At 50.1% G+C, this 25664-nt stretch overlaps 10 protein-coding genes across 10 annotated transcripts; 5 read left to right on the top strand and 5 right to left on the bottom strand.

Annotated features, from left to right (window-relative positions):
- Positions 1–2131: 2131 nt before the first annotated feature.
- Positions 2132–2446, bottom strand: CABS01_02059 (uncharacterized protein; the record flags this gene model as incomplete). Its single annotated transcript, XM_060535438.1, has 1 exon — positions 2132–2446. The coding sequence occupies one exon, from the start codon at positions 2444–2446 to the stop codon at positions 2132–2134; it is 315 nt and encodes a 104-aa protein (XP_060395743.1).
- Positions 2447–2719: 273 nt separating this feature from the next.
- On the bottom strand, positions 2720–3356 carry CABS01_02058 (uncharacterized protein; the record flags this gene model as incomplete). Its single annotated transcript, XM_060535437.1, has 3 exons — positions 2720–2989; positions 3060–3133; positions 3194–3356. 3 exons carry the CDS (start codon positions 3354–3356, stop codon positions 2720–2722), a joined length of 507 nt encoding a protein of 168 aa, XP_060395742.1.
- A 597-nt stretch (positions 3357–3953) lies between these two features.
- On the bottom strand, positions 3954–5414 carry CABS01_02057 (uncharacterized protein; the record flags this gene model as incomplete). Its single annotated transcript, XM_060535436.1, has 1 exon — positions 3954–5414. The coding sequence occupies one exon, from the start codon at positions 5412–5414 to the stop codon at positions 3954–3956; it is 1461 nt and encodes a 486-aa protein (XP_060395741.1).
- Positions 5415–7064: 1650 nt separating this feature from the next.
- CABS01_02056 (uncharacterized protein) lies at positions 7065–8741 on the top strand (the record flags this gene model as incomplete). The annotated part of the gene is made up of 2 exons (XM_060535435.1): positions 7065–7165; positions 7217–8741. The coding sequence occupies 2 exons, from the start codon at positions 7065–7067 to the stop codon at positions 8739–8741; spliced, it is 1626 nt and encodes a 541-aa protein (XP_060395740.1).
- A 1032-nt stretch (positions 8742–9773) lies between these two features.
- CABS01_02055 (complex I intermediate-associated protein 30) lies at positions 9774–10448 on the top strand (the record flags this gene model as incomplete). The annotated part of the gene is made up of 2 exons (XM_060535434.1): positions 9774–10318; positions 10373–10448. The coding sequence occupies 2 exons, from the start codon at positions 9774–9776 to the stop codon at positions 10446–10448; spliced, it is 621 nt and encodes a 206-aa protein (XP_060395739.1).
- A 1793-nt stretch (positions 10449–12241) lies between these two features.
- On the top strand, positions 12242–12943 carry CABS01_02054 (uncharacterized protein; the record flags this gene model as incomplete). Its single annotated transcript, XM_060535433.1, has 3 exons — positions 12242–12523; positions 12594–12745; positions 12814–12943. The coding sequence occupies 3 exons, from the start codon at positions 12242–12244 to the stop codon at positions 12941–12943; spliced, it is 564 nt and encodes a 187-aa protein (XP_060395738.1).
- Positions 12944–13269: 326 nt separating this feature from the next.
- CABS01_02053 (uncharacterized protein) lies at positions 13270–15454 on the bottom strand (the record flags this gene model as incomplete). The annotated part of the gene is made up of 5 exons (XM_060535432.1): positions 13270–13440; positions 13515–13580; positions 13636–14027; positions 14081–14361; positions 14445–15454. 5 exons carry the CDS (start codon positions 15452–15454, stop codon positions 13270–13272), a joined length of 1920 nt encoding a protein of 639 aa, XP_060395737.1.
- A 2500-nt stretch (positions 15455–17954) lies between these two features.
- On the bottom strand, positions 17955–18974 carry CABS01_02052 (uncharacterized protein; the record flags this gene model as incomplete). Its single annotated transcript, XM_060535431.1, has 3 exons — positions 17955–18224; positions 18295–18630; positions 18702–18974. The coding sequence occupies 3 exons, from the start codon at positions 18972–18974 to the stop codon at positions 17955–17957; spliced, it is 879 nt and encodes a 292-aa protein (XP_060395736.1).
- Positions 18975–20383: 1409 nt separating this feature from the next.
- Positions 20384–21373, top strand: CABS01_02051 (fungal specific transcription factor domain-containing protein; the record flags this gene model as incomplete). The annotated part of the gene is made up of 3 exons (XM_060535430.1): positions 20384–20483; positions 20568–20617; positions 20681–21373. The coding sequence occupies 3 exons, from the start codon at positions 20384–20386 to the stop codon at positions 21371–21373; spliced, it is 843 nt and encodes a 280-aa protein (XP_060395735.1).
- A 1938-nt stretch (positions 21374–23311) lies between these two features.
- On the top strand, positions 23312–25365 carry CABS01_02050 (major facilitator superfamily transporter; the record flags this gene model as incomplete). The annotated part of the gene is made up of 5 exons (XM_060535429.1): positions 23312–23535; positions 23628–24241; positions 24307–24559; positions 24621–24743; positions 24795–25365. 5 exons carry the CDS (start codon positions 23312–23314, stop codon positions 25363–25365), a joined length of 1785 nt encoding a protein of 594 aa, XP_060395734.1.
- Between the last annotated feature and the right edge of the window lie 299 nt (positions 25366–25664).

Genomic DNA, 25664 nt, shown 5'->3' with positions numbered 1-25664 from the left:
TCCGCCATCCCGCTGACAGCACGTCCCGGCCCCAAATATCAACCTTCACCAGAACAACCGTCCGCGTTGCAAAAACGTTGTGGCTGGCACTGGCAACCAACTTGTCGGGCGGTTTCTCGACGCCATGCTTTTTGCAGTCGTTGGACGGTAGACCTGGCCTGGCCACCCATCCATCTCTCGACCGTCCATCCCGGGTATTGGATCTGAGCTGTCTCACCGCTTGTGATCTCTTGGTGGTATGAAAAGCAATATCTCGCATTACCCCTGGCAGGATTGCATGGGCATCCTGCTGCACCTTTGCTTACTAGCGCCCCATCTCCAGCGACATGTTGGGGTTTGATGAGCCCAATCTGGATTCTCCTAAACTGGGCATTCAATTTTCTGTGTCAATGTAGCTAGCCACCGAGACCTAGTTGCCGAGGCAGAAATTCAACGTTGTTTGACATTTGCAGGCCAACACCACATTTCCAGATAGACACATTCGCAACCCATACTTGACCGGAAGATGGATATTGCTCTCTTAAGTTTACTTCGCCGACAATCGCAAACTTCCTTCCTACTCACCAATTCTAATGAGTACCGACCGTCGAACGTTCAGCGACTGCCACAGCTTCCTAGACGCCTATTCTAGGCTCCGTTATTCAACTCCTGGCCGACAATGCTGGTCCCCAGTGGGGCACACAAACATCGACAAAAAAGCAGGCCGAGAGCCGATGGGCAAAAAAGAATTTGATGTCAATCGCTGACGGGAATTGAGCCCGACGTGGCTGGAATGTGTTAGCTGCGAAGCTCATGCCTCGATGAGAGCTTGCAAGCACTTACGGGTCGAACCCACAACCTTGAGATTAAGAGTCTCACGCTCTACCGATTGAGCTAGCCGGGCGAACGGCTTGATGGTTGATGGACGAGGCGAAGACCGGGACTCGTCTTGTTGCGACGTGGTGGATTTGTCGTCCCCGACCCATCTTCGCGACAGCAATGATCGATGGGGAACCACTGATCAGTGATGGCGTCCTTCCGTCGGAAACGATGTGCGGGAACCTGTGCGCAGGATCCATCCGCAGTTAACTCACTTCCTTTTCCTAGGGCTGAGGGTGTGGGCTAGGTGAGCTAGGTAAGCCAGATGTTTGAGACACCACATGCCAGCGTCGCACAGAGTGATGTGTGGCTGGATGTTTGATGACTTGCGTGGGAGAAATTCTACGAGGATCGTGTGATTTGAGTTTAGAAACCCGATGGCTCCTTGGGGGTCTTGTGGTCGCTGCGGAAACGTGGCATCGGGGGCTGCCCTTTGCTTGGTCTAGCTTTGCAGCGTTTTGCTTTTGCAAGCCGTTTTCCAAGGGGGCTGGACGAATTGTGTCTCGGTGTTCTTGATGGCGCGGCAAGAGAAGCCAAGCGGAAGGCCGAGGCCGGGCTGGGCTGTGCTAGGTGGGATTGTAGACCGATTCAAAAGCATCACCATCTGGGCGGTACCGCAAAGCGAGGCTCGCCGAGATATAAGGACTACAGTTCCTTAGAGATAGGGGCGTCCAGTGGCATCACGTTTCTCCGGATCTTACTCCGCTGATTGCAAGAAGGGACGAAGAGTACAGAATCACGACTAGGCAGAACAACATGGCAGCACGCGCTACGGAGAAGTAAGTGTGCCCAGGCAACGTCTTCTTGATGAAAGCCTTTGAAGCCATCTATCTATTGTGAAGAGTCCTGGTTTTTCTTCCCTTGAAAACGAAAACGAAAACAAACGTGGGGTATGTTAGGTCCTGGTACCCTTTCCCTTGTCCCTTCCTGCCCAAACGTGATATGCTGTCCGAGTCGTAAGAGACGTGAGGTGTGGAGGGTCATGTAAAACCGAGAGCCCATATCATAACTTTTCCTCCTCGGGCTTTCCGTGTCGAAGTGATGAAGTCGAAAGAGTGGAGAAAACAGACGCGAGATGTCGATGGGTGTATGTGAAGTCGTACTAGCGGTGCCGTGTTTAGGGGCATAATGAGGGTATGATCGTTCCTATCAGTCGTTTACCAGACGTCTGTTATGATGTGACCGATTCCCATTCCCAAAGTTCCACTCAAGCCTCCTTCCTGTAACGAAATCCCATGAACCATCTGAAAAAGCTGAGTACGTGGAGAAAGTCCTAAATGCAAACGAAAAGAAGACGGACGTGAAAGGTCGAATGGTGAGTGACGTCCTGATAGCGGTGCCGTATGTAGAGGTATGGCGATGGTGTGATCTTTCCCATCAGTCGTTTGCCAGACGTCTGTTGTGATATGACCAGTTCCCGAACTCCAAAGTTCCAGTTAAGCCTTCCCGAACCGAGTATCCCATGAATCAAAAGAAAAAGCCGAAAAGTCCTGAATGCAAACGAAGAGAAGATGGGCGTGAAAGGTTGACGGGTGTAGGGAGGCCGGATACGTGCTGCCAAAGGTAACGGAGCATGGTCTCGCTCCATCAGTCGTCATAGTGCCGTCCGTTATGATGTGATCAATCCCAATAAATCAACCAGCCTCCGGAAAACCACTGTCGTAACCATCCGAAGAGTCCCATCGCAGACCACAGGAAGACCGAAATTGGCAAAACCTTGTCCTTGAAAGCAGACCACAATCAGAATCATCAATGGCTTCGCGTCGTGGTATCAGTCAGATGAGGTATGTCCCAAACCACCGAGAAACCAGCAATCCCCCTTCTGGGAAAGAAAGCTGTGGTTCGCGACTCGTGACTGGATCTACCGGGGTGGCTCATAGACGCCAATGTCGGCAGGGAAGCCTGTGAACACGCTGTACGTGTTGTGATGAGCCAAGGCGATCCGAAGATGCTCTTGGTAGGTGATCGGTCCGAAAACGGGACGAGAACCGGGTGAGGGCGAGCGGCGCGGGTAAGGGATGAGGGGTCCTGCTCCGGAGTTGCGGGCGCGGTCGATCTCCTCTTCGGTGAGGGGGACAGGGGAGGGCAGACGGGTGCCGTAGGGCAGCTGGCGGAGGCGGCCGGCGGGGTCCTGGTTATATATGTGTTAGTATACCCTTTGCTAAGGACAGGCTGGCGAGAAGGGGGGTACAAATACTCACGATCCAAGAGGGATCGGTGCCGATTCCACGGCGCGACCGAGTCGCCTGGGCGCTCATCTCTGCCGCGGAGAATCCTCCGGGGTGGGAGACAGTCCAGCGGCGAGGGCCTTCCTAGGGCTCTCGGCCAGCCAGACTGTCTCCCCAAGGCTCGTCGTCGGAGCCCTGGCCCCCACCTGAGGCGCGACGGGCCGCTTCTGCGCGCTTGAAAGCCGCGCTGCGGTCCGTCGCGGCCCCAGGTATATCGATGGGGGCCGTCTTGGTAGTGGTGGTGGTGGGATTCTTGGAGGAGGAGGCCATCTTTATAGTTATAGTTGTCTAGAGTAGAGTAAAATAAGTGGTCAGTATTTCCCTTCTTCAGTTCGTTCGCTCGTATTCGTGGACGAATGTGATATAAGTGTGAAGAACTTACTGGTAGTAGAAGAAGTGATGGTGGGGGTGAGGAAAGAAAGAAAAGAGAGAGAAAAAGAAGAAGAAGAGAAAGAAGAGAAAGAGAAATGAAGGATCTCACCAAGGGAGGTAGAAAGGATATTCCAGACGTGGGGCCCTTGCGATAGCCTCATTAGGGCCTTGAACAAGAGCAGATCGCCTTTGCCCTACTGCGGCTTGACATAGGGCAGAGTGAAGATGCGGCTGAGGTGGGTGTGTGGTCTTGGGTGGCATCACATCGCCGTGGCGATGTGAAGACTGTCATACTGTCAGAGGCGGGAGCAAGGCACTCGGGCTAACGAATAGTAGAAGAGCTTTGAACTGTGTTGAAAGACAAGACGGGAAAAGACGACTTTGGAAAGGTGAGAGAGGTGGTGTTGGGAATAGCTTCAATTGCAGAGTTTCTGCCTCTGGCCCTAATCATGCTAGTGGTATCTTCAAAATACAGAGTCATATCCATACCAGACTTCAGAGTATGTTCTTGGTCTGCTCCTCTTTCAAGCGCTTATGCTCCTGGAACTTCCGCTCATGCTCAGCCACAGCAGCCTTCCCAACCTCCTCGTGATGCTTGAGGATGAACTTCTCGGGCTGGTCCTTAATCATCTGACCCATGCCATCCCTGAATTCCTCGTTCTCCTCTGGCTTGACACCATATGATAGGTCACCGTCAATGATGATCTTCTTAAACGCCTTGTTCAGCAAGCCGCGGTACTGGCCGTCCTTAGCATCAGTCCCGGGGACCAATCTTTGGCAGACTTCCTTGATCTTTGCCCGAACCCTGTCCTCCCCGAGGCTTATGATGAGCCGCATGCATTGGCGCGACATCATGGGCTGAAAGTTGCCCCAAATCGCAAAAGCTTGTTGGTGAACGTCCCAGTAGTATAGATCGGGTCGTCCCGCGTAACGTCCCTCTTCTCGGCAGCGTGGGAGGAACTCGTCAAAATATTGGCGGAAGGCGGGCCGTTTTATCAAGCGCTGCCTGTTCTTACTCTTGAGCTTCTTCGTCGCGGGCTCTCCCGCGGTGCCAGTGTCTGTCTTGTTGTTATCCTTGCCGTCTGACTCCTTGGCCTCCATGATCATTTCCGGGTTCGTTGGGTCGGGGTTGTTGTGCCGGCCGTAATTGGTCTCGATGCAAAAGAACCGACAGGATGCAATGTACTCGTACATCTCGTCTCGAGTCGCGAAGGGCTCCGAGAACCTTTCCACATTAAGGCCCAAAAATACGAGTACCTCGGCAGGGTCCCTCGAGACATGCACCTTGGGCCACTTCTTGCTGTATCTCTCGTATCTTTCAATATCGTTGTTTCGTAGTGACATGGAGTAGTCGTCCACAGTCAACCCGCGTGGTTGAAGAATGGTCTGCATGATGATCCAAAGATCGCCGTGGGCATGCTTGAATAAAATCCATTGTAGTTGTTGAAGTGAACTGCAGATGGTTATGTCGACTTGGATAAACCGCTTCGGTTCATCTGCATCCATCTCCTTATCTGTCACCGGCCATGGGACGGCATAGTTGTCTCCCCCGGAATTGTAGATGGAGCGCTTGGCACCGAGGGCGGCAAAGATGGCCTTGCGTGCCTCGTCTTTAGACATGATTGAATGGCCCGGTGTTCTTTCCTGTCCCTCGCCATAGTCGTTGGCCATCTCGAACCACGCTTCGTCATCTTCCCGTTCTTCTTGTCGTCTAGGAGTTGGCTTTGGTGCTATCGAACCACCGCAATTCCCAACGAAAGGTGCTCTCTCCCAGGCGACTAGGATGTCGATGTCTCCATAGTCTTGCTTCTCGGGTCCTTCGATAGGGCTAGCCACACAGAGGTACAGCTCCCGCAATGCATCGAAACATCCGGTCTTGGCTCGTTTGTACACTGTGGCGGGCATTCGTGGGGTGTCTAGAGGATCATCCCCAGATGCGAAGGCAGAGCCTCCCATTGCGAGAATGGCAGGCCAGATGGCCAGAGAAAGTTTGACCTAGTCTGCACCACTTAGCCTCCATTCATCGCGAAAGGTGCGATACTCATACCTTGGCTAGCGTCGCTGTTTGTAGGTGAACTTTGGGCAATGAGCGCGAGAAGCAGTATCAGAAAACAACCACAACAGGATGGCTAAGGTGTTGGAATACTTGAACGATACTCCATAAGAAGCTCGGACAGAGTTGCGTTGATATAACTTAAGGATGCCAATGCTTTATACAGCGAGCAACTCGGGCGACTGGAAATGACGGTGCTTGGACTTGGATGACTCAATCGGAGGCGGCTGACTCAACAGCTAGTCCACGGAGATACCTGGCTTCCAAAGGGTCAACGCGGAAGTAGTCCCAAGAAGGAGAGGTAGTCTGCTACTGGGCGGTCGCGGCTTCATAAGTTGAGTGACATGCAGAGATAGCCCCGCTTCGTGATTGTTCTTCCATTTCATTGAGGCAAACACTGGGAAGGATGTGGAGGGGTCGTGCTCCCCTCACTGTGTGGAGTGGCGATTGTCGAGATGTACACACTGTGGAATCGGCTCCCTTCGGGTACGCACCCCGAGCAACGTTTTGATTCCTGCCTGCTCTCGTAGAACAAGTCAAAGAAAAGAAAGAAGCATAGGAAAAGACCTTTAGGAGCGCAATGAAGAACTAGCGCTGTCTGCCGAGTTCCATAACCGCTTCGGAGGGTGGTTCCTTGTATCTCATTCAAATTTCTGGCGGGCGGACAGTGCACTTTCGGACCCTCAACAGGCAAAGCAGTCGTCTTTTAGTCTACTCAACTGACAATCATCTAACCTCATGAATCGGCAGAGCTACACATATTGGGCCATTTGATTCCTGGAAGAATCCCGATACAGTCTGCCAGTGTTACGTCTCCTAAGTTGAATATTGGGCGATTTTCTACATCTCCAGCTCGTAAGACCCTGAGTGTTTTACGAGAAGCAGCAACCCAGGCAGCAGGCAGCAAGCGGCTTATTGAAGCTATGCTCCTTCTCTCAGAAGTGTTGCAGTGTTTTCTTTTGTCTCAAGGATCGTCAGTGATTCAATAGTGACTAGTCCGTCGCATTATTCTCCTCACCCAGGACTACACAAAGGCGGTTCCTGAGAGTGTCCGGAGCCTACCGGAGATCACTTCGGGGACAAGTGGGGCCAACCCGGAAGGCTACGGCACCGTGTCCGACCACTTTCCATGGCTAATTATGACTTCGCACCTCTCACGCCTTGTGCCTTAGATAGGGAAAAGATCAAAACAATTCACATATCCACGCCCTCAACGCTCTTTTTGGACCTCTTTCCCTTTGTAGGGCTTCTGACCTTGCCTACGTCGCTTGTAGTCTTTCAACATGGCATTGTAAGGCAGGTACTCACTCTTGTTTCGTCAACACCCACCTTCTTCTCTTTTCATCTCCCACAAACAACACCCTAGGGTAGAGGGAAATCCCACGAAACAACCCGTTTCAACACAATATTCCCTCTGCTTCCTCTTCTCAGCATCATCTACTGTGGAGTCGGATCTCTCCTGCCGATCCGCGCCGTGGTTGCCATCTCTCTACATACCCGAATTAGCTAGTTCACACCAAACTACAGTTCAGACGCTCGAACTATCGCTCGCAATGGAGAAGGTCATCGACTACCGCATTACCTCGCGCGCGATGGTCGAGGATCACAACAAGAAAGCTGTTGCGGCTGGCGACAGCAAAAAGATCCTTGACATGTAAGTTGACCCAATCCTATGCCTGCGCGCTTTCTGACATACCTGTGATAGCTCCGAAGATGAGTTCGTCCACATCTACTGTGGAGACATCATCTTCGTTGTCTTCCGCGAGGTCATCACCGCTGGATCCTTGTACTTCGATGCTTGTCTCCTCGGCTTCTTCAAGGAGTCCTACAACCAGGAGATCTTCTTCGATGACATTGATTCCAAGGCTCTCAAACTCTACCTTCAACTCACTCACGGCTGGTACTTTGAGATAAAGTCTTTCGGTAGCAAGGTCGTTCCCTTCTCTCTATTCGATGATCTCGTCAATGCCAATGACCCTGAGGCCTTCAAGCGAGCTCACCTGGAGATCCCCAAAATCAAGCTCAAGACCATGGCTCAGGTCTGCATTCTCTGCGATCGTTTCCTTCACCGCTCGCTTCTCTGCATTGTCAGACACATGTTTATGACCTTGCTGGCCCGTACCAAGCAGAACTGGAACACCCTCAAGTACGAGGATTCCGACTGGAACATGAAGTACCACGTCGACTTCATGCTCGACTACATGGCTGCCTTCGACCTCTTCTCTACCGGTCACGATGATGAGCACCTCATCAGAGATGCTATCTCGGAGAGCTTCTACTGGTTCACCAGACACACCCCATCCCTCGTCCAGCATTTCTGGAACATAATGAGCCCCAAGTTCATTGCAGAGTGGAATGTCTCTCGCCACATTGTCTGGGATCCGGAGTCGGAGATCATCATCGGTCGCGAGTGGGTCAGATTTGACCACGCCAAGAAGCTTTTCATCACCGATCAGCTCGTCTTCGAGAACTCAACCAAGCAACAGAAGGACATCAGAAACGGCCGCGTCGACAACATGTGCTCGATTGCTGACCGCATCAAGCTGTTCCCTTTCGTTGAGGAGCATGAAGACAACCGCACCCGCCTCGCCCGTCTCCGCGCTATCGTCGAGCAGGTTCAGCACAAGGACACCACTCAGTACCGCACCTTCATCCCCGGCGCCAAGATTCACCCGGTCACTGGCCAGAACGACCTCGGACAGCGTGCTACTTCCAAGAAGCAGGGCAAGAACAAGGCCAATCATGCTGGAAGTGGCTTGGGCGGAGGAGGCCGTGATCGCGATAACATGGTTAAGATTCAACGCAATCATAAGGCTGGCAACCATCAGCCGAAGCGTGTCCAGGCCCAGCGCGGTGACGATGTCGCTGATGCTACCCGCGAGAATACTCACAGCCATGCCGGTGGTGTTGGTCGAGCTCAGGGCGGCGGACGTGGTCAGACTAATGGCCGCGGTCGTGGTGGCGGTCGTGGTAGCGGTCGAGACAACGGCGGTGCTCAGGGTCACGCTCAGAACCACATCCAAGACCGTGATCAGGTTCACCTTGAAGGTCAGGCCCAGGGCCGTGGCGGTGGTCGTGGCAAGAACCGCGGTCATGTTCATGCTCATGATCATGCTCAAGATACTGCTCAGAACCCTGCTCAGCGTCACGCTCAAGGTCGTGGCGGCGGGCGTACCAAGACTCATGGCCGTAAAGAACGTCGCGCCCACAAGACTCAGGATAACTCTTGAAGGGTGATCTAGTCTAAGTACGTCGTGGGCGAAGATCTCGCCATCTTCGGTTCTCATCCCAGCCTTTTCATGCTAGAAGCTCCAAACATGAGTACTAACATGAGGTGTGATGAGCAATTTTGTGGTTTCAAGGTTTTGTTTTACCAGGTTCGGGACAATCAAAAGTTTTGTGTTTTCTTTGGAATGAGCTGGAGGATCTGACTTTCATCACGATTTGGTATGAGGAACGGCTTTCATTCATTCAGGCTGATCCAGGAGGATCCGGGGGTTGAACGATTCGACGTCATGGCCTGGGTATTGTACGATAGGAAAAGAACTGCAAATAGCATAACATCATGTTATAACCGTTGATGTCCATTCGCAATATGTGACTGATGACGGTGGCATGACTTGTCATGGGCCAAGACATTGAGGAACGGGCTTTTTGGCATTCACTGACAAGAAACTTGCTCTGGCTTCTGCACATCAATTCCCCGCCCGCCAATATCGTCTCATCTTCCGAAGAATGCCTCTGATATCACCGGTTAGGGCTGGATCAATTGACAGGCGCATGTCTTAAACGCGCAATCAATAGGGGTTTTAAAGGGGGCTCAATCGACATGCCCAGACTTCCTCGGCACTACCGGCGCGCGCTTGGCGGCTGTGTTTGTCTTATTGACAAAAGTAACGAAAGCGAAGATCCCAGATCCATGACATTTCGTTGCTGCACACTCTCCACAATTCGGGTGAACCGCTAGCCTGGGATTTGACAACGAGAATAGAGTTTACCACGTAAATGAACCCACGATGGACTGCTCCGGAACCCTTGATTGCTTCGAGGGGCACGCAAGGAAGGAGCGTGAATCTTGGCAACCAAAGTTTAATAAACATGACAAGCGGACACGGACAATGACGACAATTCAGCGTTAAATAAGCGACGTGCCCAGCCATTTGGTATTCATACACCATCCCGCGATCCCGCTGCTGATCCAACCTTTGTCACTTGTTTCCTCACACCAGCCATCCATCTCACCCGTTCACCCGCCAGCAGCCATGCACATCCCCGTCGCTTTCCGCGCCTTGGCCTCCGCGGCCCTCTTCACGCCCTGGGACAAGAGCCAATGGATCGCCTCCGACGATACGGTCCGCAACGGCGCGAGTCATTCCACCCTCGACATCATCGAAGCCGGCGCGGCCGGCAACCCGTTCGCGCAGTCAATTGCAAACTTCCACGGCAACCTCGACTACGCGACGCTCGGCGGCGCGGGCTTCGCGTCCCAGCGCACCGTCGACGACTGGCCGAGCCTCGACATCTCGGCGTACGACACCATCACCCTCGAGATCCCGTTCACGGACGGCAAGAAGTACACGTTCAATCTGAAGGATACGGTGCCGCCGCCCGTGAATGGCGTGGAGCAGTCTGGCGTCAGCTGGGAGTTTGACTTCCAGATCCCGGCGGTGAATCACACGGACGGCGCGGTCGAGAAGGTGGTGATGCCGTTTAGCGCGTTTGTGCCTACTTTCCGCGGACGGGTTCAGAATGATACTGCGCCGCTGAATTTGACGAGCATTAAGAGGGTCAACTTCATGATTCGAAGGTTAGTGAGGTCTGTTTCTTGCGAATGTGCGGGTTGGGGCTAACATTGTCATAGTTTCTTTGCTGAGCAGGATGGGGATTTCGAGCTGCACATCAAGTCTGCGATTGCTTCGAAGGAGGAAAGCAAGTAATAGATCATGATTCATCACCAGCGATTAATACCATCCCAAGCGAAACTCCGCAAACATTCTTGAGGCTCCTCTGGGAAGTGATGAGTCTTAGAGTCTAGACTCAAAGGTCCGGGCACTGGTTTTCGAAAGTCCCATTTGATCGGTTACACCGCTGAAAACTCTCACAAACATTTTTGGCCCCGCTCTCTCGTCGTCTGATATCTCGTTATAAGCTGCCTCAAGCACCCTGTGAGCGGTCGGAGTCGCACTCCACAACTCGGTGCTTTCCGATATGCGGAGAATTTGGCAGCCTTCTCTCTGATACTCTTCGCAATAGCCTCATTCTGCTTGATATCGCGACCATGAAAAGCGTCAGTATCACTTCCCGAACTGGGCTAAAATTGAGGCATTGGAGGCGGCCGCCCCGACCGCCCGATGCTCCATTTACCACAATGTGACCCAGTCTTACGGCCCGCAGGAGAGCACCGACCAAGTCTCTCACGAGTCCGCCAAATAACACGCTTAAAATCCAATTATTGGAGGTCACATCGTCTCGCTTTTAGATAGGGACTTTGGTTCATGATAATTAGTATCCTTCATGGGTCGTTCCTCCAAGTTGCATATATCCAGGCCCGCTTTCCCTGCATGTGACAGTTCGCCGACCGCATGCTGATCTTTCTCGGTTAGTACTCCCGAAAGCTAAGTGGACTCAAGCTTCTGCCCTGCTAGGTTTCTTTCCGCGACCTTCCTATTCTTCTCTACGGCACTTGACATGTAGCGTTATTCACTCAGACTAAGCTTTGAAGGAACAGAGTGGACACTGCCATTCAGATATCCATGGGGTTAGAAGGCTATACTAAAGATACATCCTGAAGTGGATTGCTGCCTCGACATCCTCGCAGGGTAACAACTCCATCATGTTTGTTTGTTTGTTTGTCCCATTTTATGCCATAATGTCCTCAAGTGAGGCGAAAGGCGACTACACCGCGCTAGAATTATATAACCGTATATAGTACCCCGTAGAATCTATATAATACCCTCTTACAAAATAGTATAATATATAATCCAAGATTTAACCCTTCTGCTTATACGTAGCCCCCCGTAATATCTTATAACCTAGAGTAACTATACTTAGCGAGGTTCGAGCGCTACGCTAGTAACATAAAGGATAAGCTAAGTAGTGTTCTATATATCTATAAAAAGACCCTCGTTATGCCGTAGTAGGTATCACCGCCCAAGGCAGGAGGTCGTGTTCTTCCGGAAAGTTGAGGAAGATAATGTACAGTTGTGAGATAGGGTGAGTGATGTCTGGGAGAACTTGTGACGACGTGATCTCGGGTCTTCCATGCATTTGAAGAGGCAAAGTGTGCACTTCAGCCTGTGCGTACCTGTCCGCTGATGGCGAGGCTCACATAACGCCGTTGTTGTCTGGAAGGCCTGGTTATCCTCGAACGAATGGTCGAGAACTGTTGCGATAGGCCATCGCGAAGAATAGTCTTGCAGTTTACCTACAAGGCTGAGCCGACATGACCGAGACCCCTGTTTTTAGTGAGCTTACATGTAACCTTACTTCAAGCTCTGTGGAGAATACATATCGGTTGAGGCTTTTGAAAAGGACTTTGGTCAAGCATGCAGCTCCGCCCAGACCCGTCTCGAGACTTGTCCCAAAAGAAAGGCTTCACCGAAGAGTTATCCGTCTGCTCTCACAATTAGCTATAAAAAAGCAAAGCCATTCCCAATGTCTAGATTTCTACTCTCAGCACTGGCATTCATCTCATCAAGACTCAAGCTCAGAGCCCGCTCAAGTCTTCAAGATGGTCAACGTTGCCCTCTCTACCCTGGCTGTCTTGGCCGCGGCTCCCTTCATTGGAGCCGTCCCCACCGCGACCCAGTCTGATGCCGCAGAAGTCTTCTCCTTCGCCAAGTGGGTCGATGGCATTATTGCCAACCCCGAAGGAGACAACTTGACTCCCAGCCAAGCTGTCGAGGCCTGGAGAGAATCTGTCAACGCCACCGAGTCTGACGGCACCACTTCGACCAACAGCCTTCTCCAGAAGCGCGTCACTTGCAACACTGTTGCCGGCACTGAAGCCTCCGTATGTCCCTTTCTCTCTTGCAGCACCCTGGCTTGATAGGATCGAGACCGCTGACATAGATCCGAACCAGGTCCCTGACGCGGTATCTTGCATCAACGACCTTGCCCGTAAGGGCAGCCAGGCATGCGTTGTTTCGTCTGTCTCTGTCTTCTGTCTCCTTGGCAATGCTCAAATCACCGGTGTCAAGGGAGGCACTAACGCGGCCTCTACTTCTTCAGCTTGGTGAGAACTGGCCCCTGATCTCTTAATTGTGTGACATCAGATACATAATGCTGATACCTCTGCCCCAGTAACGACGTTGCCCGTGCCGGCGGTCTTATTATGGACAGCTGCACTCGTGCGGACAACACTGTCCAGGGCCAAGAGTATGCGTGGGGCAACGGCAATCTGCTGGTGCACATCCGAAGGCCCGGTTTGTAGATGGCTTTGGCATGCGCTCTCGAGATAGAGAGATAAGATGACGCGAGAGAGTTATGGGCCCGTGGAGGGTTCTGCGAGAGCAGTGTCTATCCGCCTCCAGTTCAATAGTATACACATCATAGTCTAAGTCGCACGTCCGTCTACAGTGTGAGATTCGATGGACGGCCCGTAATGAAGGTACTTGAGATAAAAAAGCATCTAGATAAAATCACTACGAATAACTACCTACACAACCAGGGAAAGATCAAATAAAACGATAATTAGGCCTAGCTGTGACTCCCCGAACTAGTGAATGACTGGGAGGTTGATCCAGGTTTTGAGACCATTTATGACGGCCAGAAATCTTCGGTGGTCGCACCTTCCATACACACAAACTCGTCCCCGTAACCCCCATCCCAGTTCTGAAAGTCCACGCCTGGCCAATCGAAAGTGTCCCCAGCTGGTAGATCCGAGACGATGGGGGGTTGATGACCTCCAGTGGAGATGGGAGGCCCATTCTGCATCAACACGCCAGGTGCTGGACAAGTCTGGACATGTTAGTACTTACAGAATAAGCTTTGGCAAAACTCACCTTCTGGGTAACATTTGGCGTGGGGGCTCGCTCAACTTTAGGTGCAATCAGTCGTTCGCGGCTAATCTTCATTGTTGTGTAAGTATGAGGATCACAGCCTGAACCCGATGCAAGAACTTACTGAAGAGGACTTCAAACCAGTTGATGTACTATTGTATATCACAGGTGCGCCCTGGGGCGAAGATTGTAGTGTGACAATTACACCCGGCGACTCGCCATCATCGAAAACGTCGTCGACTTGACTGTGAATCACCGAAACAGCAGCCTTGCCCTTCATGGGTGTTGACATCTGCATCATATTGTTGTTTCCCGCCATCTTGTAACGCTCATAGTCAGCATACTTGGAGCCTTGGAGAAGAACTTTCGTCCCTCTATGTAGGATCTCCTGAATGGTCTGTAATGACAGACCAGAACCTTGTGGTATAAAAGCGAAGATGTCTTCGGCAGTGTTCAGGATGAAAGTCTCACATCCCTCAGCGGCTATGTCGTGGTGTTCTATCACAGGATCAAAAGCTATAATAACAGTCGTCAGCAGCTGTCTACGTAATAATGCTAGTGCCACACACTTTGCGAAGGTATCTCTTCATCATCGGGAAAAAGCAGATTCCACAATTGCCCCCAAGTTTGAATTTTGCAGCCTGCAGCACGACTTTTAAGAGACTCATCTTTGAGACTGTCCACGCCATCTTCGGGATCTCTTGGTTCGGAATTAGGATTCAACTGTCGGTTGCGAAGACAAACTTCAGGCGGGTGGTCTCCAGCCGTTCGCGGTTGCCCACAGTAAGTACACCACTGGTTCCCGTGCTCAGCGCTAATATGTCTCCTATGTGATTGTGCCGAGTCAGGCCTTGTCCAAAGATAGCAACGTGGAAGGAAACATCCAATGTTCGGAATCAGCTGTGAGAGTATTGCAAGAACGTTGGAACTTACTTTAATTCTGCCATTTGCTTGTAGGGCTTATTGGCACAAGCATCGAAATCCCGGGCGTTGAATCTCCAAGGGTTGCGTTTTCTAAAGGGGCAGCTGAAACCCCCTGGACGCCCGATCTTTCGTCTCTTGCTGCGTCCTCTTCTAGTTGGGCCCTGGTCTTGACCAGCATTCTTGTCCATCTCGTCGTGCTCATCGTCTCCGCCTCGCTCTTCAGCCGGTCGCTTCTTTGTTCCTGACTCTGATTGTTGAGCTCGATTTGATGTCTCATCAAATGCCGAGTTGCCGTCGCTAGCATCTCCCTCTTCGACGTCATAGCAGGAAAAGCCGTCATCGTCCCAGTCAATTGTCGAGAACGTTTCCTCTTGCTGCAGAATTTCGACGCACTGATCTTTAAACTTGGAGAACGCCTCGATGACACGAAGAGGGTGACTGAGTCGGTTAAGACACACCCCAAGAGAACGGGATAAAGCAATGTTGGCAGCACTCTCTAAATCAAAATCAGAGCGACAGATATCAGAACCAGAGTCGGACTCTCGAGCACTATTCGGTGACTCAGCCGCGCTGTAGATACCAGTCGGAGTACTAGCTCCGCCAGAGGGGAGCTGGGATTCTGGTAGGCGGGAATCTCGAGAAAGAATCGGCAAATCTGCGAACTTGCCTGAGGGCAATGCGTTCACATGCTCCCCGATACCAACAAGACCAAGCTCCATGGCTTGGCCCGGCGCAGAGGTCAGCCTTGTTGGGCTTTGAGGTCGAGATGTGGTTGGAGTCGTCGCCGATGGAGAATGCATGTGGAAGTCGAAGTGAGGAGCCGAAAAGGTAGCAGAATGGGCCTTGGAATATGAAGTCGAAATAGTCCCAACTGAATGGTTGTCGTCGACGTGAGTCTTTTGTCGGCGAAGTGCTAGCTTTGAAGGAACTTCGACTGATTTACCGCGATATATAGTATGTTCTTGTGGGCTCTTGGTTGAGGTGACACCCTCAATTGCTGCCTCGTTTTCGTCGTTCATTATTGCGAACCAATATGCAAACAGAAGGTAGAACAGTGAGCAGGGCCGTGGATTCACTCTTCAGTGAGGTAAGGAAGGAAGCTGCCGTACCCGTATCAAGTTGTCAAGGAAATCAGATGGGGGAAAGAAATGGGGAGCCCGAACCGATCGAAAGATCAGCTACCGCGACGACACGTGCCATCAAGATAATGGCTATGACAAGGGTGAGGTAGCAAGGGCTGAGATTGGGCCATTTTTCATTTTCAAAAGATTGAAATTCAGTTACAATTTGCTGCAACCCAACGGGGAAACCAGGACTTGCAGCCAAATGTGAGACAGGGCGTAGCACAGCGGTAGCGCCGATGGTCTTATTGGCTAGCATAATCTCAGTACAGTCGACTTGGTATGAACACATCTGATTGGGTTGGAGTCAACCAATGAACCCGGTTGCCTGAATCTCCCAGCCTGGCAAGGCGTTTTCGGTGAATAGCTGGGCACGGTGGTTGCCTGCAAGGCACTTGGTGAGAAACCCGGCTGAAAATTCAGATGAATCTCAACATTCGTTCAATCCACAGGAATGCTTCTTGGGTCACCACCCTGGAGTACTTGGAGCCGCATGAAGTTTGCTCGCTGATGAGGCTGATACGTACTCATTTACACTGTTATCACGGACCAGGGGTGCCTGTAGACTTGCTGCAAGGACGCATGAGAGCCCGATTGGTTGGTCAGTTGTGTTCAGTCAGTTTGAATCTCACGAAATCGAAATCCAGTCGAAGACTATGTATGAACTTTTTCAATTGACTGTCAGTTGAAATTCATTAAATTGAGAGATAACATCTCAGGCGTTTGATTCTGAAAACCATGCTGCTGATCAGGACAAGCTTCTTGCGATGTTTCCAAGTATTTATATTGCGTCTAAAGTCATGGCTATTTCTCTCCAGATGCAATTTGAGTTTCCCCATAGTTATCGGGAGCTACTCAATCACCGACCACAGATCCTCAAGTTACGACCAGAGGGGGTATTGCGACTTGCTTCAACAGCTACAATCATGCCTTGCTCTTCAGTCTACGAGAGCCAGTATGTTTGCGCCCCGTTGTGTGAATGGTTTTGTTCTATGATTCTTCCGACTAATCTGAGATTTACAGTAAAACCCCTAGCAAGACACACAGTCACCTTGTGGCAAGGCATCTCAACGACAGGAATAATGTTCAAGACCGCCTCATCTTAAGAAGCAATGGAGAGATTACTGGCGTTGTACTGTCCCGTCAGACGTTCAAAGTTATTACCCAGGTCGATGTGCAGGTACGCAGAGGTGGGGAGCTAGTCGACAATGATTCGTTTAGAAAAGGCCTATGAGTTTTTCCAATTCAGACAAATTAAGAAATCATCCACATTTTGCAAAGCTATGACGAGGAAACCCCGATCATGCGTTTTCTTGATTCAAGAGACGACATTGAGAAAGTGAGGCATAGATTTCACGAAAATTGTTGAGATGAGCCACCACACTCGTTGCTTGAAGTCAATTGTATTTACAGTTGGGATATCTTTCGGCAAATGCCTTCGATTCCATACCTAGCGATGACCTAACTCATGTACGTGATCGATGTGATGGCAAATTCACGAAATTCAGCTATGCCTGTAAACTCTTGTAGTAGCATACGTCAACAACGACAACGACAACAACAACAACGCATAAACCTGATGGAATACAAGCTGTCTCTAAAGGCTATGCTACGAAGTCCAAAATCATCATGTAGAACATTGTGCCTCCTCCATTCCTTCCATTCCTTCCATTCCTTCTTACATAAACCATGCTTTACTATAGTAGCCGTTCGCTCCCATACATTATCGTTTCCGGATCCCATAATTTGTTTACCTTTTCGTTGTCGTCATGATCCCCAGCATATTAGTTTCACCAGCGCATTCATTCTTGGAGCGACGTTGCAGCGGTGTCAACTGGAATTAGGACTGAGTCTGCTGCTCAGGCATACCTTTTGCTATTCACCAGTGCATCCACACTATTGCAGCTATCTTCAGTCGGTGTCTTTCGAAGCTTATCTCCCTTTCTTGATCTTTAAGAGCGTCTCTTTAGATCTTTCAGCCTCTTTTAAAGTGATGATGCATTCTGGCGAGGGAGACATTATCAATACTACACGTAGCGTTAGATGGAGATGTCACACGATAAATTCATCGGACCTTGAATATACGGTCTTTGCTTCACGTAGACTTTGATAAGAAGAATGACAATAACTTGAGTTAAATCAACTTCTGCGAAACCTGTTGATGCAAAGATGTAATATCTCTCACAATCTCGTACTCTTAGTGGGCTTGAGGATTTGGCTTTGAGTTGCCGGGTGCCTGAAAGCTCTTCAAGAAATAACAAAAGTCTGTCTCGCTCATCTTACTCAACTAAGGCATCACTCAGCAACTCCAAAAGTGGCTATTTTTGGCTTGGTCCTAGATTGTGTGAAAAGCACTTGGACAGTTCAGTTGACGTGCCGCCACTTGAGATCTCTACACCTATCTTCCTGAATAAGGAATCCAAATGTCGCCCTTGAACACTTCCAACAAGAAATCTTGGAAAGATGCTGGCTGGAAGTCGGGGTAGAGATCAGCGGCTAGAAGATAGCCTAGGCGACTGACTCCGTCTGGACTGTTGTCTCCATCTATAAATGATGAATAATAGTACTCCAAACAGAACTTTCCAATTGCCGCAAGGGCATTTTGAGGGCTCCCTTGTAGCTGTGCATCAAAATCTGCGATCATCGACTGCAATTCCTGCGCGGAAATCTTGGCGAGAATGAGGTAGTTAGTGAGAGTTTATCAAAGCGCAAGAGATTGCCTCGTGGAGCCGCCTTACATCTTTCTTCATGACTTTCTCCTTGGAAAGCTCTTCGGCTATGGCGAACATCTCGTTGAAAGACATCGTTGCTGAGGAGGCCATGACCTTTTGGTTGATGGTTCTTGGGTCCACAATGATGCGAGGAATGAGTTTTCCAATATCCGCACAATCCACAACGTGTGTCGGCATGTTTCCGTCGCCGGGAACTAGATTTCGTAGAAACTCAGGCAACACAACGGTATAGTCAGTTCGCCCAGAAGCCAATTGAGGGATAAACCCGTGGTACCACCAGCCGACGTCGATGATTGTGAACGGTAGGTCGATGGCTCTCAGTTCATCGTAAACCAACTCCTTCTGCAATTGGACGTCAGAAACCGGTATAATAAATATCGTAAAGCCCACCAATCCGTGAGATTCTGACATACCGTCTTCTGGACGGAAGACTTGGCGGTTGGCGAGACAGCCATCGCGAATGCGCTGGGAATAAAGCGTTGGACGCCCGCTAGTTTGGCTGCTCTAGCCAGTGTTATTTGAGACGCTATGCCGGCAGGATGGACCGAGGCTACTACAATTTCAAATCCTCTCAAGGTGTTGGCGATCTCGATCTCTGGCTTGTCAAGGTCGACGACAATGGCGTTGACTCCTCTTTTTTTCAGCTCCTCGTACGCTGGCTTTGAGATTGACGAGGGCCGGGCCATGGCGGTGACTTCCTTACAGACTTATCGGTCACAAGTTCTATGGGAATATGCGCTTGAGAAAACAATGGAAACCGAGACTTGTGAACTCACAAAAGACGGAGATGTTGACTTGAGCAAGCCATTGACAATAATACCCCCAGACTCCCCAACAGCTCCGAACACTGCTACTTTGTGAGTCTTGGAATACATCGGAGCGTTGGTGAACGTCTGAGAACAATGTCAAGATATCATAAAAGTCGATCTCAGGCTAGGGCTTTTCCTTAAGTACTCTGGCTCTCCTTCAGCATTGTACGTCTTTAGTTGTGGTGTCGGGTATTAGGGGATCGGAACAACGGCCCCACTCCCATGGCGCGGGCCCCCGGGTATCGGAACAACTCTCTGGTTGCGGAGTTTGACTCCAATATCCGCTTGAACTCCGTCATCTCCAGAAATCACTCATGATGTGTTTACGAGTTGAACCACGGAACAAAAAGACAACTTCCTGTTCCTTAGCACTGCGTCGGCACATTCTGGTCAATCATATCCGTCGGAACAAGCAAGACGACCCTACCCCATCATGACTCAGAGGTCTAGATGGGCTTGCACGCCGTGCCGAAAGCGGAAGGTAGGAGAGTAATCCCTTAGCAAGGGAACTTCTTGATAGCTAATCCGACCTCATCTGTTAGATCAAGTGCGATGCAGCTGTGCCACGATGTTCACAATGCTTGGCTAAAACTTTTGAATGCGATTATGCATACACAAAACAACGAGCACCCACAAGCCGGAAGTATGCTAGGGCGAGACTGATGGAGAATCAACTATAGACGCTGACATTTGCCCCCACGTAGATCTCGCCATGATCTCATACGGTCATTAGAGCGAGTCGAGAACAAATTGGAAAGCTTTCTCTCGGTCGCTACCTTGGCTACGACACCGTCATACCGTCATACAAATAGTCCTTCAAGGTTTCTGTGGCCTTGTACAACTTTTGGCCTTGAAGCTTCTTGTCCAGATGTTATTTATCAACTCGTCCGACGAGGCACGGGCGTGATGCTCGATCAATCGCAGTCGATCATTGACTTTACGTATCAAGGTAATTTCTCAACTGTGTATTTCATGGCTCTTTCGTCAGCAAGCTCACAAGAAGCGAAGGTTCTTGTCAGATCTTCTCATTGCTGAACACGAAATGCGTCGATCTTATTTTGGGTGACCACAGCCTCAGCACTGCAATCATAGAGTCATTGAAGCAAGTTGACGAGCCGCGCTTCACGATCTCGCTGTCACAGACAGCTGTTCCGCGTAATCTAAGACAGGCTTGCCTTGAAAGCAAGTGTCTATCAGAGCCTCGCCCGAAGTCACTCTTTCGGATTTACATGAAGCTAATATAAGAGATCGCAGGTTTCGTTTCAGAGTCAACTAACGCATGTGGCATGTTCCAGTCGAGCGAAATTATTGCAATCTTTCGCGAATATGATCACAGACGAACCTCACCTTCGCCAAAGGTTTGTGCCGCTGTCAACATTGTGTACGCTTACGCTATTCAATCTAATAGCATAGAAGAGGTTGACTCTTCAGAACGCTGTCTACACACGGCGCTGAATATGTTGCCATCACTTATGTTAGAGCCGCCAGATTCGGTTACAATTGGCGCCTTACTTCTTATGGTACCTATGCCATCACAGATCCAAATTCTTGTTCATCTCCTAGCTGATTACTAACAATCAAAGGCCTTATTTCTTTCGTCTACGTCAAGGTTGTCAACATCAGCCATGGTACTAGGCGTTGCCTCTCAAATGATGTTTCTTGCCGGGTTCCACAAAATATCCACCACCTTGGCCGACAGAGCAATCCACAATCATCGTCTGCTCTCGCATGCTTATATACTTGACCAGAACCTCTCCTTATGGCTCGGGAAGCCACCGCTGTTATCTTCAGACATCGTGCGAGATGTTCCAAAGCAAGAACAATATGATGGCTATGGAAGTATTTATCTCCAAGACGGCACATCGTTTAATTGCCTCAAAGAACAGCTTTTTTTGGCTAAGATTCAAAGTAAAGCATACGAGAAGTTGCGCTCACCTTCCTCCTCGTCAATGTCACAAGAGTTACACGCTGAAATCAGCCATCAGCTTCTAAATGAGTTGAATTCGTGGAGACATACTCTGCCGGCACTCACCAGGCCACTTTTGATACCGAAAGACCTCGACAAGAAGCATGTGCCATGGCTGTCTACCATCTTCTGCACTTTTCACCAGGTTGAAAATTGCATTCGCTCATCAATCTTCTCACATGTTTCGTTCTTTGACAACGTAGCCTTCCGTAATCAGACACCGCTCGTTGTCTCAAGTTGCGCTTCCGCGACTAGAAAGTTGGTAGCAGTCTTGAATGCTCTTGACAGGAGTGATCTACAGAGATCGTAAGTGACCATTGATCAATGTTCTGACGCCGGTAAATGGTATTTTGACTGTCTGCTCAGGCACTTGCTACCTTTGGTCGCATGGAACCTAGATTCTCTGTTTCTCCATGTCGCTTACAACAGGCATACATCAGCAGCCCAACATGACAGTCAGTCAATCAGGGCTGTGATGAACTCATTTGAGGGAAGCTTTCCAGGATACCGCCACCACAAGGCTTATGTCACAACCAAGCTTCTATGCGACGTAGCTTCACGAGCAAGTACATAGCAAATGTCGAATGAGGAAAGGCAAAATGAATGATAATGCGGGCTAATTCAAGACAATAAGGCACAAAAGGCTGGAAAGCCACAAATCACGATTCCCATTATCCATGTCATTGACCACTTGTTGGAAGAATCACCGGACTGTGTCGTCGCGGGTGATCGGGAATAGTTGCCACGAGTCAAATGCCCCATTCTTTGCTGGAGACATCTTGCAGGATGTATTGTCAGCCTAATGTGGCGGCAAGCTGAGCGTAGTCCACAATGGAACTCGGAAGTAAGAACCCAACCTTCAGTGGAGCACAAACTTCGTGAGGGAATTAATCAGGAAATGGCTGCTGCCCCGATATTCCGATCAAATCGTATCCAACTTCGGCTACAGTGTTGACTTCTCGGCTTTGCACCCTCTACACATGGTGACATGGACAACTCACCATTGATAAATCATCTGCAGAACCAAACATGGCAGTACTATGTCACAATAGTTCTGAATACCTCAAGCGTGGCGGAGACGTTGATACGATGCTAGTTTCCAAGAGTATCCTTGATCGATGATTCAATGTCTGTCATCCAATGGCGGCCTCTGGAATGGGGAGATGGCAGTTTTCTGAAAAGGCAAGAAGAGGCTATTGTTAGCGTCGGAATCCGGAACCGACAATGGATTACTTGCAGTCGGTAATTAAGTTGGCTGAAGCGAGTGGCTTAGCGGCGGGAGCGAAGCATTTGCCAGCAATCCCGATGCAGGGGCTGGAGGCTCAATTAAGCAGTAACAAGACCTTTTTGGTGCCTGCGCATCAGTCTTGCGATCTCGGGTACATGGCAAAGGTGATGATGGCCAGGCAGGCTTCTAGGGACCCGCGTTGATCAAAGCCCAGGCTCCAAATTGTGACTGACAATGTTCCAGATTCCGACCAAGATTCCATGCGGTTGAGAATGACGGATTCTACTATGGAGATCCGATTCCTTACTCAGTCGCTCTTCTCGTACAGCGAGGCACAGCAAGCTCGGCATGCGAGGGAATCGATGAGAATTTTCCCTCGTAAACTGGGATGCCCCTGACTCGACAGCAACTAAAAGAGGAACCCTAGTGGACGCACTCTCCACCACATACCTTGTCAGATCATCTGATAACTGTCCAGCAACCGCAACGACATTGAGAGCCCGCCCGAGGAAATAATGGGGGCCCCGATGACGCCGAGCCAGTGAGCGGACTCGACTTCCGCGGCAACCTGAGAACCGGATACGACAGACGTCACTTTGCGGTCGGTCAGCAGTGGCGGTGCCGGCTCGCCGGCTTAAGGAGCGATTCCCGCTTCGCCGGACATCGACGCTAGGGGCAACTATTTCGTCTAGTCCTTCACTCCATCACGGACAATAGATCCTTTGGACGAATCATATCTTGTTGATGAGAGGTTGCTCTGGATCCGCATGCATGTGTATTGGTGATGATCTCTTAACAGCGTGGGTCCGCATATGGGATCAGCGATGGGTCAGACATTGCAGGTACGCGATAATATAAATCTTTTCAAATCCATCTGCTCGCCGTGCATATTTGTTAAGTTCTCGTTCTTCGCGCCGTTCTGTTCAATCGTTATTGTGTTGGCTCAGACGTCCATTGCGCATCCAAAGTGCGTTCCCTTCTTTACAGCACCCGCCTGTCGCTGATCTCGTAGAAACCAATATGGCCGCCAACGCTTCGACAACGCCTCATGTGTCTGAGGAGAACCATGTTGCCGGCGAAAACGACATCGAAAAAAGCACTGCCCAGAACTCGGTTGATATCCATGCCGAGCCTATGAAGCTCGACTATGAGGAGGGTCCCGAGCACAAGCAAGATGGTGTCAAGAAGGTGGAGGCCATCACCTCAGTGTGGTCTTGGAAGATGCTCTGGGTTGTCTTTGCCCTGTAAGTCTTTGCGTTATTATCATTCCCCCTGCGAAGGCTCTCCACCACCGCCATGGAATTCTTTCGATCGACGCCTAATTGTTTTTACACAGCTTGTACCTCGTTTCCTTCACCGACGGCCTCTTACAATCTGTCCAGAGCAACCTGACGCCTTACGTGACCTCCTCATTCGGTCAGCATGGATTGCTTGCGACTACCAGCATTGTCTCCACGATTCTCGGCGGTGTCTCCAAGCTCACGATCGCCAAGATTATCGATATTCGCGGCCGTGCGGAAGGCTTCGCCGGCATGGTATTCCTCGTCACCATCGGCATGATCATGAAGGCTACGTGCCAGAACGTTGAGACGTACGCTGCCGCGCAGACGATTTTCTGGGTTGGTCATCTTGGGCTCATCTACATCATCACTATCGTTCTCTCCGATATGACTTCCCTGAGAAATCGTATGACTATCATCGCTCTGAACGGCACGCCGACGATAGCCACGACTTTTGCCGGTCCTGAGATTGCGCAGCTGTTTTATGATGAGGTCAACTTCCGCTGGGCATTCGGCGCCTTTGCCATCATCTTGATCGGTTTCAGTGTTCCTGTCGCTGTTATCTTCTTCTTGAGCGAGATCAAGGCCAAGAAGACTGGTTTGATCCCCCTTAAGCAGAAGACCCGGTCTACCTGGGAATCTACCAAGCATTACTTCATCGAATTTGACGGTACGTAGCAACTACTTCCAAAGATACAAATCATCCCTCGGGGCTTGAATTGCTAATGATTCTAGTTGTTGGCTTGATCTTGGTGATGGCCGGATGGTCCATGCTTCTGTTACCATTTTCTCTTGTCTCCAATGCCACCCATCAGTGGAAGAGCCCTACGATCATCTGCTTGATTGTTTTTGGCGTCATTGGATTGGCTCTTTTCGCTCTATGGGAGAGAAACTTCGCCAAAGTCTCCCTGTTCCCGTACCACTTCTTGAAGGATAGAACCATTCTGGGCGCCTGCTTGGTATACGGTATCATGTTCGCCTCCATCTAGTAAGTTGACACTGATATAACGGCGTCTCCATGCCAATCCTGTATTAACAGCCATCTTTAGCTGCTGGGATTCATATTACCAATCTTATTTGCAAGTCGCGCACAATCAAGATATTACGAGCTCTGGCTACATCCTCAATGCCTTCAGCTTGACCTCTGCAATCATTTCTCCCTTCATCGGAGTGTGAGTCCACTTTTACATTAGTCAAAGACCTTTTACTAACCCTAATCCAAGTGCGATTCGATACACCGGCCGCTTCAAGTACATCGCCCTTTCCGGAGTACCTATATGCGTCCTCGGCACTGCGCTACTCATTCACTTCCGTACCCCGTCAACCACCGTTGGTTACCTTGTCATGTGCCAGATCTTCAATGGCGTTGCCAGCGGCATCTTCAGCATCTGCTCCCAAATCGCCATTATGTCGTCTGTCACTCACCAGCAGATCGCCATTGCTCTCGCGTTGCACGGGCTCTTCGGTTCCATCGGTGCTGCCATCGGCTTAGCTATCGCTGGTGGTATCTGGAACAATGTTCTTAAGAAGAACATCTATGCCCAGCTCCCCGAAGGCAGCAAGGACCTTACTGCAAGCATTTACGCCAGTATCGAAACGCAGCTCTCGTACCCCATGGGCAGCCCTATTCGCACGGCGATTATTGCGGCATATGCAGACGTTCAGCGGAAGATGGTCATTGCTGGTTGCGCCTTCATTCCCCTAGTGCTTTTGTCCTTGCTTATCTGGCGTAACATCAACGTTAAGACTGTGGAGGAGGAGAAGGGAAAACAGACGAAGGGAACTGTTTTCTAATCTGTACTGGCACTCTTCATATACCTAAACGCCTGCGTTTCGCTGTATATGTTCCAAGATAACCCATTAAAACGGAAATTTTGGAGAGGGTAGGACTTCCCTATTACTGCTTAAACTGTAATATGTTATTTCAAAATCTTCTTGACAAATGTTCACATTATTGACCTTCTCGCCTTATCTAAATCATATAATTTTCATGAAATGATCACATTTCTCAGATACACTCCAGATTTTGCCTATGTTTAGACAGGGGGGTTTCCCGTAATGAAGTTTGATTAGGCATTATAGACTAAGAACAC

Source organism: Colletotrichum abscissum, assembly GCF_030869225.1.
Source record: "Colletotrichum abscissum strain IMI 504890 chromosome Unknown Scaffold_4.1, whole genome shotgun sequence".
NCBI lineage: Eukaryota > Fungi > Ascomycota > Sordariomycetes > Glomerellales > Glomerellaceae > Colletotrichum > Colletotrichum abscissum.
Note: the sequence above shows the minus strand (reverse complement) of the source record. Positions and strands in the feature narration are given on the sequence as shown.